Raw genomic sequence first — 15063 nt, 5'->3', positions numbered from 1 at the left:
TAGGAGGCCAGCGCAGCCTCTCCCCATCCACTGTCTGAGGCCAGTTAATAAAAACAAGCCTAGCGTCCGGCCGCAGAGCCCTGCATGTCCCAGTTACACAGACGACGTTAGTAAACTGCATGGAACTTAGTAAAAGCTTCAAAAGACTGAACGAGAACCCTTCTTTTCTTCCCATGGTTCATCAAAAACCAAAACCTCATTTTATGAGCAAAGCCAGGTCTTTGATTTTCATATGGTTTCTCTGAAATCCAGAAATTTGGATGAAGTAACGTTAAGGCCAAGCCAAAACTTAACCAAAGCAGCCATCGCCTTGCCAAGGACACTCGGAACCTCCCCGTGTCCCAGCATGACACGTGGGCCTCTCCTGCTTAGCCCAGGGGGAGGCGCCTGTGGATTCTTCACCTCGGGCTCCTCCTCAGAGCCCAGGATCATGGGCTGCCATTTCAGATGCCAGAGAAGACACAGAGCATGCTCCTGGTTCATACCTGCGCACAGTCGTAAGAGGGAACATGCGTTATCCCTGTTAGTGGACCAAAGAGAAGAGTTTAAATGAGACATTACGTAGTCAAATATGTGGCTTTGGTGTAAAACTGCAAATGTGAATACTCGTTGACTAGGAAAGGTAAAATGGCCTCTCCCGTGTACTAATGGCCGCCAATACTTTTTCAGGGCCCACAGCCTGTCACCTACAGATCACCAAGCAGCTTTCTACCTGGCTCTGCAGCTTGCCATCTCCAGACAGGTCAGTTTCTCTCATGTTCCCTAGACTTGGTGCACGCTCCGTCTCCATGCAGTTCCTTCAGCACCTCCTTGTGAGGCAGTAGCTTGTCTTCTCTCATTCACCTGAGACGCACCTGGAGCCGGGGTCTCTTCTGAGGGCATGCTGACTCCTCCCAGCACGGCCACCGGTGTTTTGGTCAGTTTGAGCCCCTGCTGGGAAGACACAGGTGTCCCAGGTTCTGCTTTGGGAGATTAAATCCACAGATCTGGAGGGTTCAGAGGGCAGCACGGGATGCAGCACATGGCATATGCCCGGAGCCCAGGAGTCCCCAGAGAGCCTTTGTCCCTTGCTGGCAGGCCCAGTGCTGAGCTGCACGGTGGGGAATGAGCCCCCGGTTGTCATAAGGAAGATGCCAGCAGGCGGGGGCGAGAGGTACCCGCTTCCTTTATAACATGTAGAAGATAGAGACCATCTCTCCTCCAAATACGGGACTCAGCAGCGTTCTCCTTGCTGGAGAGGCAAGCACTGCTGGCCTGCCATCTTCCCAATGGCAGCTTCCAGAAGCTGCCTTTGCCATTCTCGTCCCCTCCCAGCTGCTCGGAGGTTCTGGCCGCATGCCTGCCTGCCCAGCAGGTGCAAGACCCTGGTGGTAACCCCAGCACGGTCCTGAGTGCTGACCGGAGGTGAAGCAAAGATCAGCCCCCCAGACATGCCGTTCCCCGGGCAGATCCGGGCTGTAGGCACGTCTCTGACTCCCCGCAGGCCTGTGAATGGCGTGGAGGAGTGGCTTCCGGTGGTGACCCGGGGCCTGAGGAGACCAAGATGCATCCTCTGTACAGGCCCTGTGGCCTGGCGTGGTGGGGCTCACAGCTGGACCAATGGGGGGCTGTTGCTGCAACAGCTCTGCGCTGCTCCCCCTCCCCGGGAGCTTCTCTCACCTTCTGCTCGAAGCCTCCTTCCTGCAGCGGCCTGCCCTTCTTCCTCCTGCTCAGCTCTCCTCTTCAGGATCTGTCTTCCTCCCTAGACTTTAGGTTCCATGAGGGCAGGGGTCCTTGTCCGTCATCCTCATCGCTTTACCCCGGCAGCTGGAACACTGCCCGACATGTGTTAGGCATTCGGTAATGCTCGTTCAGTGAAGGAACTAGCTTGGAACTCCTTCAAGTCAGCTAGCCCTTAAGGAGGGCTGGCCACCCCTGCAAATCAACACCATGAGTATACCTGCCTTTCCACCCTCCTTGTAACAGGCTGAGTGCCGTTCGTTCACAGTGGGTGGTTTGCCCCGAGGAGAGGATAAGTGGATGGGGCCTTATGGGTGCAGCTGCCATCTTTGTGGGCCCACAGCGTAAGGCCCACACTCTGTGGGACTGTGTCCCTGCTGGGCAGGGGCCCGGGGCCGTGGCCCTCTTGCCTTTAGAGCCAATGCCATTTGAGCAGAAGAGGACAGGAGGGGAATCAGAAGATCTAGCGCCACTCTTGTCCCAGTCACTCAGTAGCTAGATGGAAATGTTCAAGCCTTATCACCCCCCGGGGACTCGGCTTCCTCCCTATAAAGGAAGGGCTGGGCTGGATGAGCCCTCTCCCGGCCGTGACCCCCCTGATGCTGTGGCTCAGTGGCCGAAAGCCTCTGTAACCAGCAGTTAGAACTTAAATCCGTCAAAAATAGGATTTCAGAGAGGACAACGAATAGGTTTGGGAAGTCGTGGCTTCTTCCTAACAGAGTGAGGTTACTGAGGGCTGAGAAGAGGCCGGAGAGCTGAAAAGAGATCCAACGTGGGGACTGGATTTGGGGGTTGGGGACAGGAAGGAATCCCTGGGCTGGTTGTGTAAGAATCCTCCGAGCTCTATTTCGAAATCCAGGGTCAGGTTCTAATTCTCCCTGGTCACTGTTAAACCTGCATGGAATCTCGGGTGTTCAGATATCCATTATGTATGCATTTTATCAACCCTGGTGCCTGGATGATTTTGAAGAAAGTCTTGAACAGCTCTTGCATTTTAAAGGTTAAGGTTGTCTGTGGTCCTGTTTGAATTTGGATACATCTGCTTTGTATGTAGCGTTGCAATTTGTTTCTTGGACGGCATTATTTTGGGTTGTAGTTTGGAAAGGTGCGGGGTTTTGTTTGTTTGTTTGCATATTTCCTTTGATGTCTAATGGAGTGTCCGGGACGAAGGAACTTCGGAGAGACTCACAGGTGTCTGATCATTTGGAAAGCTCTGTTTAAGGTTTTGTAACTTATTCTGTACTTTAGTTCGGTAATACCTTAAAAAATGAGAACAGTTCAGCTAAGGCAGTTTAATTCCACTAAGAACCTCTGGCAACTTGCATGTGTCTCCATTGAGAGTGGAAATTGGGCACAATCAAGAGTGCATCAGTTTTGTGGAAAAGAGAAATTGTGTTTTAGGGAGAAACAAAAGATTTGGTATTGGCAGTCTTACAGAGAGAAACAGAGCCTTGCATCGCTCCCCGAGTCACACTATCGCTTGGAGAGGACATCTGTTTGCATGTCTGTGGTTAATATCCTGGGGCTATCACAAAGATTAGGATCTGAATGTGGCACAGGGTGAAATGACTTTTGATATTTACAGAGAATCAGTTATTGAAGTGGTAGCTTCTTTTGTGTGTACGTGCGCGCGCGCACACACACGCACGCGCGCTTTAAAATTCTTTTTGATTTTGTTTTAAACCAGATCCCAGAGGCTCTGGGGTACGTCCGCCAAGCTCTTCAACTTCAAGGTGATGACGCCAACTCCCTGCACCTCCTTGCCCTCTTACTGTCTGCACAAAAGCATTACCACGATGCTCTGAATATCATTGACATGGCCCTCAGTGAATATCCGGAGAATTTTATGTAAGTGCTCCTACTCAGAAAGTTACTCACTTTTACTCCCCCCCCTTCCTTCATTCTATCTACTTTAAGTCCTTCACAGATATCCTGAGGATAAATAGTACAAACTTCCCTTATTCTTGTTTTTGCATGATATTTGGAAACAAACATAGCCTGTCAGGTCACCCTTATTAAGTTAAAAATACCTTATCGAGTCTTTCCCAGTGTGTACCCTTGGTGCACGCTATAGATGGATTTTAGATTAGTTTTAGATTAGATTTTAGATTAGATTAGTTTTACATTTTTAAATGTACATTAGAAAAAAAATATACCTGCATATCAAAGTGTGATTTGACAGAAATTATTGGTCAGAGGGAGACGACAGATGTTTTTAAATGAGTTGTCTTAAAGTCAATTTGAAGAAAAACATCTTCCTATTTTAGGCGACTTCCACCAAGGTACCTAACCTCTTTGTGCCTTGGTTTGTTCTCTAGGAACTAGAACTCCTTAAATAAATCACTTCATCTCTGTACCTAACCTAAGAATTGCCCTTATAAACTGCCACAGGCATGACAGCTTATCTCATCTCTGTACCTAACCTAAGAATTGCCCTTATAAGCTGCCACAGGCATGACAGCTTATCTTCCCAACATTCCTCCAAATCCCTGAATCCAGGCCTGTCAGGGAGGCTTTGGGAGAAGGACATTGTCGTGTGGGCGCCTCGGTTCCCATTTATTCACAGTGGAGTAGCCTGGTAACCAGGACACAGCGGCCAGAAACAGTAAACACTGTGCAGGCTGACAGCTTCTAATTGTCTAAGTGGCAGGGTCCGCGGTGGCGCGGGGGCGGCGCGGGGGGGGGGGGGCGGGGGGGGGTGGAATGTGGGCGGGGGCTCGGAGCAGCTCTCTTCACTTGGGGAAATCAGCGCCTTTGGCTTTATTTCTCTGCCTCATCACCTCACTGTTTTTAATCAGTGCGTTTCAGCAGCTCTCCTTAGAAAATTGGTTCACCCATTTCCATTACAAACATTTCTTTGTCTTCAAGTGAAAAGGGCACTTCTCTTCTCCCCATCGAGAAAATTCTCATTATCATCCAGGAAACCTCTGACTAGAGATTTCTTTTATCGGTTCAGCTATTTGTGCCGAGTGCATTGAAGAGCTTTGCTGCATGTTTTACTTGGCTCAGGCTCACTTGCTCTGTTACACACGAGTGTACTGGGTTCATCCAAAGCTGGTGAGCCCATGGAATCTTCAAGCGGTCAGAGCACTTTACAGAGGGCCCGGTCCTTTACCCATCAGTAAAGTACCTGATGCAACTGAATTCCGTGTCTCTCATCAATATTTATAAAGCAGCATTCCCTGCCTCCCACCCCTAACACCTTCATTAGACGTCAGACTCCGGCATGTGTCTCCCATGTAGACAGCCCGGGGTGTCATCCGAGAGGAGGGCTTATTAAACTAATAGCCACGCCACGCAGTGAGCAGTAAGCAGTGGTGGCTAATATGGTAATGTTTCCAAGTGACAGCAGCTGACAGTCTTTTCAAGTAGAATAAGTAAGGAACAGCAGTAGAGATATTTGAGGAATGCGAGCCTGTTATTTTAATGTTAAGCCGTAAGCTCAAAAAAGCAAAGCATATGGCAGCAGGTCTGAGAGCAGCCGATGACTTGTTTGCTTTTTAAATATTTGTATTTCTTCCTATGTGATGGGAAACTTCTTCCCAAGAATACTTTATTAAAAGTTGGGGCCAGATGTAGTTGTTGGATCCCGTGGTTTCTTTCCAAACCCGGGGTAAAACATTTCAACACCAACCTAAACAAGATGATGTGGGCACCTGTCCCGAATGCTGAGCAGTAGTATGTGTTTGTTTGTGACAGGCTTGTCTCCCGCAGAACCGTAGACTCTCGGAAGCCTAGGAGCACCTCACGTTTCTTGCGTCCCATCAGCCAGACGCAGATTGAGGACGTGGCTGATGTTTCCTCCATACCTGCCAGATGGAGGGGCGGGCCCTTGCCGCAGTCGGGCTGAGGCCTGTTTAACCGTTGGATAGTTCAACTGTTGAACGGAGAATTGATTTAGCTGGCCTCTTAGCCTGAGGCCGAGAATCATAGACCCGTTGGTCCCTGTTAGGCTCCCTCAAGGTACTTAAACACCAACTTTTATCATTTCCTGGTGACAGTGAGGGTAATACTTGAGAGACCGGCCGCCCCTCCAAGGACATTGAGCTGTCTAAGCTAGTGCATTTAAGGCATTTGTAATGGTAATCACTCAGTAGTTGGTAGGAACTCATATTATCAGGATGACTAGTACTTCTCCAGTGTTCTCAAATACGATATTTTAGAATCCTTTAAAATTGTTGTTACTAGATACTGAGCAAAAGCCAGAGGATACTTATTAAATATATTTAAAATAATAATAAGACTAACACATACACCCACTTCTTAGTTTAAGAAATAGAAGATAAATATTGCCTATGAATTTCCTCTGTGCCCATCTATCCTATCCCCTTACCTCTCTAACATCTCCGGATGTTAACCGCATCCTGAATTCTAGGCGGGGCATTCCCTTGTGTTTCTATACCATATATGTTCGCACTCCCAAATAATAAAAATTTCTAGTTTTGCGTATTTAAAAATTTTTAATGGAATTGTACTGAATATGTCCTTACGCTGCTTGCTTTCGTCGCTGAACATTACTACGTTCCGGAGGTTCGGTGTTCCGGAGGTTCATCCTTATTGCACGCAGCAGCAATGTATTCCTTTACACTGATACATAGTATTTTATTATATAAATATACCATGGTGTATTTTTCCAGGCTGTTGGAAATGGATATGCAGTTTGTTTGCAGTTTTCAGCTGTTAGGAGCAGAGCTGCTGTAGATATTCCCGTATGGGTCTCCTGGCATACAGGTGCACGTACTTCTCTGGGTATCACCTGGGAGTGAGATTGTTGGGCCATAGGATATGTGCGTCTTCAGTTTTACCAAATAATTCCAAACTGTTTTCCAAAGGGGCTGTGCCACTTTGCACTCCCAGCGGCAGTGCCCGAGAGCCCGTGGGCTTGCACGCACCAACACCCCACCCCCGCCCCCGTGTTTCAGACTTATTTTTGGCCTCGTGGTTGCTGGTTAATGGTGTCACGTTCTGAGTTTAAGTGGCATGATGAGGTTGAACACCTTTGTCTCTGTATATTGGCCATTCAGCTTTTCTGTTCTGTGAAGCACAGGGAGAAGTCTTTCCTCTTTGCTAATTGGGTTGACTTTTTCATGCCAACTTGTAAAATTTCTTTATATATTATGGTTACAAGGCCCTTTGTTGGTTACATGTGTTGCAAAAATCATCTCCTCATCTGTGACTTGTTTTCTGATGAACAGAAGTTCTTATTTTTAAAGTAGTTGCATTTATCAACCATTTCCTTCATGGATTGTACTTTCTGCATCTAGTTTAAGAAACCTTCCCTTCCCTTCTCCGGGGTCACGAAGACAGTCTCTTAAGTTATATTCTAAGAGCTCTTTTGTGTTACCTTTCACACTTAAATCTAAGGGTCCATCTGGAAATGATTGTTTGATGTCTGTATGGTGGGAAGGATTCAGTGTAGTGTTCCCCCACGTGGATACCCCATTGTCCCAGCATCGTGTACTGGAAAGATCCCTTCCCTGTTGCTCCTTGTGCTACTTTTGTCTTAAATCAGATGCCCATATGTGGGTGGGGGGTCGGGGGGTTGGAGGGGGACGATTTCTGACCTTTCTACTTGGTTCTTTCAGTCAGTGTGCCATCTATGTGTAATTGCATCCCTACAACTTTATTATATGTGAGGTAGGTCCCTCCCTGTATCTTGCTCTTCAAGAGTGTTGTGGCTATTTCAGGCCTTTGAGTTTGCATATAAATTTTTGAATCAAGTTTGTCAAGTTCAACAACAACAAAAAAATCTATTGGAATGACATTTAATCTAATAGCTCAGCTTGGGGAGAATTCTGTATTTGTGACAGTGGGTCTTCTAATCCAGGGCCATTATATCTAATTATTTAGGTCTTTAAAAAATACTTTTTAATGAAGTTTTACAATTTTTCTTATAAATATTTCGCCCATTTTTTACTAGATTTATTCCTAGTTACCTGAAAAAATTTCCATTTGTATACACTATATGTATACAGTCTTTTTTTCTTTATCAAATTTACTATCTACTTGTTACTAGTGTATAGAAAGGCAGCTGATTTTTGTACATTCTTGACCCAACAACTCAGCTAAACTCGTGTTAATTCTAACAATTTATATATAGATTACTTTGGACTTTCTATACAATGACTTTTATCTGAAATTAAAATTTAATTTCTTTATCTCTAATCCTTCAACTTTTTAAAATTGGCCTTACTGGACTAGGTAGGACCTTCAATATAGTTCAATAAAATTCTTTCAGTATTTTACCATTAAGAATTATGTTTGTTACAAGTTTGTTTATAGATACTATTTAAGAAGTTAAGGAAATTTCCTTCTTCCTGGTTTGCTAAGAGTTGATCTTTTTAAATCATGAATTGATACTGAATTTTATCAAATGCTTTTTCTATATTTATTGAGATAATTGTATGGTTTTGCTCCTTTAACCTGTGAGTGTTATATTAATTGATACTTTTAAATGTTAAATTAACCTTGCATTCCTGGAATAAGCCCAACTTGATGATGACATATTAGCTTTTTTTAGTGGATTCAGTTTACTAATTTTTTAGGAACATTTATATTTGTTCATGTGTGAAATAGCTTGCAATTTTCCTTTCTCATTGTATACTTGTCAGGTTTTGGCATCAAGATTGGGCCAGCCTCATAAAATGAGTTGGAATAGTTCTTTTTTATGTGTTTAGAATCGTTTGTGTAAGATTGGAATTATCTGTTTCTAGAATAATAAGTTTCGGTAGAATTTGCCTGTAAAACCGTCTGGCACTAGTCTTTTTTCTATGGAAAGACTTCTTATGCTTTTACAAAAATGATTATAGGATATTTAGGTTTTCTGCTGTTTCTTTTATTAAGCTATGTATAACATAGAAGCTAAAATATATATATGTATATATCTTAAGTGTTTGTCCATTTCATTTAAATGTTAAATTTTATTGGCATGGAGCTGTTCATGTTTTTTAATTATCTGTTTATTGTCATACAGCACCTGCGGTTAAGTCTTTTTCATTCCTAATATTGCTTAATGTGCCTTCTTTTTGATTTTCTTGAACAGTCTTGCCAGAAATTTGTCTGTTACATTGATCTTTTCAAAGAACCAGCTTTTTTATGATCTCAACTATATATTTACTTTCTCTTTCATGAATTTCTGTTCTTATTTCTAACATTTCCTTTCTTCTATTTTCTTTGAGTTCATTCTGTTTTACCTGGTTTTCCTTCTTAATCTCTCAAGTAGGTGCTTAGTTCATTAATTTTTTGTCTTATTTTCTGACATAAACATTTAAGACATAATTCCCTGCCAAGTGCCGCTTTAGTTGTAGACCACAATTTCAATATCTGAAATTTTTATCATTTCGTTCTAAATCATTTTAAATTTCCATTCTTCTTCTTTGACTCCTTAGTTATTTTAGAACTGTGTTTTCTAATTGTCAAATATATGGGTTTTTTCCACTTATCTTTTGTTAACGGGCTTTTAACAACTTCATTGAATTGTGCTCGGAGAGACTGCCATCTATATGAACTTGAAATGTGTTGAGACTTGTTTTATGGCCCAGCATGTGGTCACATCTTATAAATCCTCCATGTGTGCTTGAGAAGAATGCTTTCTGCATCTGGGGGTACATTTTTATACATCTTATTAGATTAAGCTGTTAGTTCTGCTATTCAGATCTTCTTTATTCATACTGATGGTTTTTGTTTGCTTAATTGGTCAATTACTGAGCTGAGATATGTTGAGATCTACCACTGGATGGTAGATTGTCCTATTTCACCACATAGTCATAGCAATGTTTGCTTTATATAGTTTAAAGCTGTGCTCTTAGGTGCATATAAATTTAGAATTGCTATGTCTTCCTGGTAGATTCAACCCTGTATCATTATGTAATAAGTTACATAATTCATTTTGCCTCAGAATCTAGTTTAGATGCCATCCACACGCATCCACAACACTTACCTACATTTGTGTGTCCATATGCAGATACACACATGGAGTGTGTGTGTGCACGTGTTTGCGCATGTATGCTTGGAGTCTCTGTCTTCATTCTCCTACCTTGAACTTTTTATATTCTTATGTTTTAGATTCACTCTTGTGCTCATTATATACAGCTGATTTTTTTTTTTTTAACTCAGACTGACAGTCTTATCTGGAACATTTAGTTCATTTCCACTTACTGTAAATACTGGTACATTTGTTTTGGTATCTCCTACTTCTTCGGTGCTTTCTCTTTGTCCTGCCCTTTCTTTCATAGGCTGTCCTCTCTCTTCCTACCTTCTTTTAGGTTAATTATGTTTTTGTTACGTGTTTTTTTCTTACTGATTTGGAAAAGGAATGTTCTGTTTTGGTTGTTGTTTAGTGATTATCCTAGAAATTTTAGTGAGGGTCTGTTGCTGGCACAATTTCTCAGTTTGTGTCTGAAAATATATTGGCTTTACTCTCAGAAGAGCTTTTCCAACTGGATATATAATTCTAAGCTCTCATTTTCTCATAGCACGAATGATCTTACTCCTCTTGTAGTTGTTGAGAAGTCAACTGTTTGTTTAATTTTGGATCATTTTAATGTCATCTGTCTTTTCTCCCTGGCTGCTTCCAATTGACGTAGTTGCGGGCGCTATACGTTCTTACCGTGAAACAGCTCAGAGTGGCTCCTGCTCGGTCAGGGTCATTGGGCTATCGTAAACTGTGGATCGGTATTGTTTGTACTGTTTATCATTTCTAGAAAATTCTCAGCCGTTATTTCTTCAAATCCTCCTTCTCTTAACAGATAGCATAGAGTTGGGTCTTGCTTTTTTTTTTTTTTTAAAGTAGGCTCTACGCCCAGCGTGGAGCCCAACACAGGGCTTGAACTCACGACCCCTGAGATCAAGACCTGAGCTGAGATCAAGAGTCAGACACTTAACCGACTGAGCCACCCAGGTCTTATTTTTTTATTTAGTCTGATAAGTCCTGCCTTTTGTCTTAAGTGTTTAGTCCCTTCACATTTAATGTAAGTAGTGGTATGGTTGGGTTTATGTCTGCAGTTTCTCTATGTGTCGTGTCTTATTTTGTTCCTCCTGAACTGCCTTCTTTTTCTGTTGAAAAATTATTTTTGTAAAAACCCTTTAACCGTTAAATACCTAAACAAAGGAGTGAGAAATCACTTGCTGACGATGTATTAAATGTCTTTAATGCATTGCAAGTTTTCCCCAAAATAAAATCTAACAACACATTTTTATATTCAAGAGTGTTCGTAAATTCAGGTAGATTCACTCTCTGCTGTACTTGGTAGAGGAGCCTTGATATTTCTTCTTTTGAAATACAGCTTTCCTCAAATTTCCAAGTTGATGACTACATTTTACTTGGTGTTTTCCTCATTGGCCCAAGAAGGTAGAAGTAGGTGCCAGGTGATGTTTGGAACAGTTGTCTATCCCGAGGACAGTGGGGCAGTCTGTCAGCCAGTGCTTTGATCAGCCCCTCGTAGACTTTGTGTTTCTGCCATGGGGATTCATTTTTAGATAAAATATTAGGATGAGAGCAGACAATTTTTGCTTTTTGTCTTGGGAAAATATATCAGAGAGTATCATATGTACGGTGGCATCTGAGAACAGTAGTATGACTAGAATGTTTTATTCTAATTCAGGAAGCCTTACAGAGGCCGCGAAGGGCAGCAACCGCTGGGTTTAGTCTCTTGCCCTGAGACAAATTGTGGTTGCACAACTTTGCTAATTACAGATTTTTAATTGATTTGAATTTTACTCTTTCTTATTTATACCATCAAATGTTACATGAAGCACAAGGAAGTAATTTTTGGAGCCTCTCAAAGATACAAATCCAAGTGGCATCATTGAGGTGTTTCGACAACTCTTTTAGATATGTTTTCTGACCCCTAACTTTGATACATGAGGAGATACTGAAACAAGCTTCGGTCACCTGGCCAGAAGACCACCATCTCCTCTAAACACTTCTGTGTATGATCTTCTACTCTCGTACGTGTGAGAGCAGATCCTGTCATGCAGATCCTGTCACGTGATCACATTTCTTTTTACGCCAACGGGAACTATGGAAAGAAGTGAACATATATAACATTTATTCATCCACTCGTTTAGCAGTAATAACCACTAGCATTTATATACCACCTTGGTATAGGCAACTCTTGTCAGCACTTAACACATTTTTTTTTAAGTGGGTTCCACGCTGGCCCCAATTCGGGGCTTGAACTCATGACTCTGAAATCAAGACCTGAGCTGAGATCAAGAGTTAGATGCTTAACTGACTGAGCCACCCAGGCGCCCCAGCAATTAACACATTTTAAACTAATTTAATCATCATGAGAACCACGGTAGATAATATCATCATCCCCATTTTACAGATGAGGAACTTGAGGCACAGAAAGGTAAACTAGTTTGTCCAAAATTACCCACCTTGTCAGTGGCGGAGTCATGATTTGAATGCAGGTGGTCTGGCCTCAACATCTGTGCTCTTAACCACTGCTTTCGAAGCACTGAGTTCCTGCCACATTCCACATGCCGTGCAGTGCTAGGTATCAGGAATGCTGCCACGAATAAGAGAAAGACAGTTTATGCTTTCTTAGAGCTAGCAATCCACATGAAAAGGATTTTTATGCTATCTCCCCTGTCAATCTTATCAATAAACTGGAAAACATGGTTAGGATCATTCTTTACTCAAGTGGAGCATATATCTGGTTTTAAAAAAAATCATTGCTTGGCAAGTAAGACTGCCTCTTTCTCACTCTTTCTTACACTCAGTTTAAGTTGAAATATGATACTGAGTAATGTTTTGACATAGTGATTACTGAGAGGCCTGGTGCTACGGGCTATCGTTAGGCCTAAGCTGAGTGATGGAGTCACGGACATGGCCATTAAATTTGCACGTGATAGAAAGTTGGGCCACAAAGCAAGTTTGTTCTCATTAACTCAAGAGAAGTAATCCGTGGATACCTGAAGGATGTCTGGGAGGGATGAGTGCAAGGCTACCAACCCAGGGATGCCAACCTCCCTGATACAAGTTGGAGAGGAGGATCTTTGGGCAAAGGAGGGTGGGTAGCAGCCTCAAAGACACCGTGGATCAAAGTGGAGCAAATTCAGTAAGTGCAGTAGCTTCTTTAAAATCAACTTTCCACAACAAAAAAACCACTCAAACAAAAGGTGGGCAAAGGAACTTTTCTCCAAAGTAGATACTCAGCTGGCCAATAAGCACATGGAAATATTTCTTAGCATCACTAATCATTAGGAAAATGCAAATCAAAGCCCCAGTGAGATATCACTTCATACCTCTTCGGATGGTTGTTATTAACACACACACACAGAGGACAGAAAGTCACAAGTGTTGGCGAGGATGTAGAGAAACTGGAACCTTTGTGTTCTGCTGGTGGGAATATAAAATGGTACAGTCACTGTGGAAAATGGTATGACAGTTCCTCAAAAAATTAAAAATAGAATTACCATATGACCCAGCAATTCCACATCTGGGTAAGTACTCAAAAGAATTGAAAGCAGGAACTCAAACAGATCTCACACACCCATGTTCACAGCGGCATTATTCATAATAGCTAAGAGGGTAGGAGCACCCCACGTGCCCACTGATGAGGGAATGGATACACAAGATGTGATATATATGTACAATGGAATATTATTCAGCCTTAAACAGGAAGGAGATTCTGATACAAGCTACCACATGGATGAACCTTGAGGACATTAAGCTACGTGAAATAAGCCAGTCACAAAAAGACAAATACTGTGTGGTTACTCTTATATGAGGCTCCAAGAGCAGTCAAAATCCCAGAGACAGAAAGTAGAACAGGGGTTGCCAGGGGCTGGGGGAAGGGGAGAATGAGGAGTTATCATTTAATGGGTTTGGAGCTCCAGTTTTGCAAGAGGAAGAACGTTCTGGAGACGGATGGTCTTGGTGGTGGCTCAGCAGGGTGAAAGTACTTAATGCCACTGAACTGTTCATGTTAAAATGGGAAATTTTATGTTATGTGTATTTTACTACAGTTTTTTTAAAAAATCAGCTTTCCATCCTCTCCCTTTCGACATGTATAGTGATGGGAGGGTTTCCAGCGTTCTTGGGAGGTTGAGATGAGATACCTGGGGGCCCTTCTGCTCTGGGATTCTCTGGCTCTGGGTCCTGAAGCCACCACTCTTCTGGGAGGGGCTGGCTGAAGCAGGGAAGCAGCCTCCCCCTGCGCCGGCCCATTTATGTTATCTTTCTGTGAGGTTCTGGGTCTCTGGTGTTGCCTTCAGGGAATGTAGATGCTTGTTAAGAGAGACAAAATACCAAAAAGGCAACAAGAAATGGCTTAGAAACTGAAAAATTGGGTTTATGAGGCAAGTGTAGAAGAAAAACTGGAAAAGAAGAAATGGGAGAGAAATGTATTTGAAGCCCAAATTGTTTATGAGAAGACCCTTTCTTCTCCAGGACTAGGGATGGCCTTGTCCTCAGATTGAGAGTTGTGCTGGCCCAAGCTCTGCTCCCCAAGTCCACATGCATGCGGCCAGTCTAAAGTCCTCATGGGAGTCTCCTGCTTCCTTTCCAGAGAGTTCCCCTTTTCCTGGTTATTTCAGAGTATGCTGGAGAGAAAGCAGGACATGCCACTCTCCCACCAGCCAGGGGACAGAGCTCCTCAGGAGGCCCAGCAGCTGGGAGAGGCCAGGCTAGGGCAGCCACACCAAAGCCATCTATCCCCACTGGTGGCATGCAGGTTTATTTGTTTTGGTGCTTTTCTTTACAAGATCTCAAGTTCTTCTGAGTATCTCATTCAACAATTCAACGTATGGAGTATCATCTTCAGACTTCATACAAGGTGTTTCCTGAAACCTCTGGATCCCCAGCACCTACCCCCAGTGGTTGGCATGCTGCAAACATTAATACATGTTTGTGCAATGAATGGTTGAAAGTAATGACCCTGCTGAGTAGTCTGGGAGCCTTAGTTCATAGCTAACTAAGCATGTGTCTGTGTTTCTTCTATGGTCCATTTTGGTCTTAATCTGCCAAGTTTGCTATATAAAATAATGATTTCTGCTTACTGCATATGGGTCATGGAAAGTACCTGTGAGTTACCCAGCCAACTGTGCAAAACACATCCAACGGTCCAAATACAGTTCAATGTCCGTGCATTCATAATGGTCTTTTTGCATTTTAAGGTCATGAAAGTTTAACTATTTACTATTTGTTTAAAAACAAAACAAAACAAAAACACCTGAAAGAAGGTAAGGAAGACAATGTCCACATTTATCCCATGAGTATTCTCATGGGAACCCTGAGCCAGAAACAGCTGGTTGGAATCAATAACCCCACTACAGATGATCTGATTCAATGTCCTTTGAACACCCCCTAGTGAAAGGTCAGAGAGCCCCCACTTT

General features: G+C 43.0%; 1 protein-coding gene across 11 annotated transcripts in view; it reads left to right on the top strand.

Moving 5' to 3' along the window:
* Positions 1-15063, top strand: part of TTC7B (tetratricopeptide repeat domain 7B) — a 247390-nt gene that overhangs the window by 155078 nt on the left and 77249 nt on the right. For all 11 annotated transcript variants that reach the window (XM_036064449.2, XM_036064446.2, XM_036064452.2 and 8 more), the window contains 2 exons: positions 670-742; positions 3407-3567. In XM_036064449.2, the coding sequence (XP_035920342.1) occupies positions 670-742; positions 3407-3567 (234 nt within the window). The remainder of the gene's footprint in view (positions 1-669; positions 743-3406; positions 3568-15063) is intronic.

This window comes from Halichoerus grypus, chromosome 8, assembly GCF_964656455.1.
Source record: "Halichoerus grypus chromosome 8, mHalGry1.hap1.1, whole genome shotgun sequence".
NCBI classification, from domain to species: Eukaryota; Metazoa; Chordata; class Mammalia; order Carnivora; family Phocidae; genus Halichoerus; species Halichoerus grypus.
This window is presented reverse-complemented; position numbering and strand designations above follow the sequence as displayed.